Raw genomic sequence first — 1,535 nt, 5'->3', positions numbered from 1 at the left:
GTCTCTGAGACTGTCACTCTTTAGGGTAGCAGACAGCCTCATCCTTCTTCTGAGGAGAGGCTGGCTGGTGGTGTTGAACTGCTGACCTGTGGGTAGGCAGCCTGAGGTCTAGCCGGCTAGGCCCCCAGGGCTCCTTGGTGCACATGGGTAGCCTGGGGAACTTAGAGGGCAAGGAATGGGCCTGAGAAGAGTGGGGAAGGCTGGGGTTGATCCTGAAGGCATAGGTCACCCCGTACCTCGCATGACTGATGCCTGGTCCAGCTCAAATACCCCAACCTACAGAACTCTTCCTTGACTAAAGCCGGGGCTCTCTTCTGAACCTTGCACCAGACTGCAGTGGTGGGTTTGTCTTCTGCCAGCCCTGCTAGACTGTGCGCCCCAGGAGAGAAGATATTCCCACTGGCTGACTGCTATTGCTTACCTAGCACCCAGCACGGGGACTGACGCACAGTGGGGTCTAATAAATGCATGCACGTAAGGATGGGGCAGTCCTTTGGAATGATGTCAGGGCTGTCTTCTGGGAGGCTACATTACTCAGCTTTCCCCAGATTGCTCAGACCCTTGCAAGTCTCAGGGCTCCCCACGACCCTGGGCGAGGCTGGAGCAGAGAAGGGTGGGGAGGGGGAGTCCGGGTCCTATGAGCACCATGGCATGCTGGGTGGACACACGGCCATGTCTTCAGTGTCTCCCCATGCCCACCCCTCCACTCTCGCCTCTATCCTCATTGGCTTCAGAAACAAGCTCTATGTGACGGCTCTGGTCCTGTCTGTCGGAGTGGCAGGCGGGGGTGTGGACATTAGTCTCGTGAAAGGGCACTGGAGCAGCAGACCACGCAGAGGACAGAGTCCCATGCTCTCGTCCTGCCTCTGCTGCGAATGGCCGCACCTCTGGGTGCCAGTATCTCCAGCCCGGCTGCCCACTGACCGATGGGGCTATGTCCCAGGGCCTGTGAGTCCCCTTCCCCAGCAGTAGTCGCGATTCTAGCAGGTACTAACGGCTTAGAAGGGGGTCTCCACCTACAGCTGTTCTCTACTTCCAGGGTGTGCTGAGAGAGTTGGGGGCATCCACCGACTAAGGCGTGACCTGACACTTACGTGGAGGCAGGCATCGTGTGGCACTGCCCAGTAACCAGGGACATGGTGCGAGGCACAGGGGTGGGAGGCCCTGATGGATGGTGAGGTGGCGGGACGCCCTGGCTTCTTACCCGCAGCCGCACCAGCTGTGTGACAGACGGCTCATTTTCACGCAGGGCACCTACATAGGCATCCTTCTGGAAGGTGGGCACATTGTCATTGACATCCAGCACATTGATCCGGACCCGGCCAGTGGTCTCCTCGCCGCCCCCATCCCGGGCGATGACGGTCAAGGTGAAGCGCTGGATCAGCTCGTAGTCTAGTTTGGCGATCAGCATGATCAGCCCTGAGTCCTTGTCCAGGGAGAACCTGTGTAGGCAGGGAGGGTGGGGTGAGAGGGCATCGATGTATCTCCCAACCCACTCCTGCCCAAGAGGACAAACAGAGAGAAGAGAGTGAAGC

General features: G+C 59.0%; 1 protein-coding gene across 1 annotated transcript in view; it reads right to left on the bottom strand.

Moving 5' to 3' along the window:
* LOC123521851 (cadherin-23-like) overlaps positions 1–1,138 on the bottom strand; it is a 48,543-nt gene extending 47,405 nt beyond the window's left edge. Inside the window, exon 1 of the mRNA XM_045291691.1 lies at positions 1,095–1,138. Coding sequence (XP_045147626.1) covers positions 1,095–1,138 — 44 coding nt within the window. The remainder of the gene's footprint in view (positions 1–1,094) is intronic.
* Between the last annotated feature and the right edge of the window lie 397 nt (positions 1,139–1,535).

The sequence above is a fragment of the Echinops telfairi genome, unplaced genomic scaffold (assembly GCF_000313985.2).
Source record: "Echinops telfairi isolate 266 unplaced genomic scaffold, ASM31398v2 ScPeMD7_70;HRSCAF=299, whole genome shotgun sequence".
Classification (NCBI taxonomy): Eukaryota; Metazoa; Chordata; class Mammalia; order Afrosoricida; family Tenrecidae; genus Echinops; species Echinops telfairi.
Note: the sequence above shows the minus strand (reverse complement) of the source record. Positions and strands in the feature narration are given on the sequence as shown.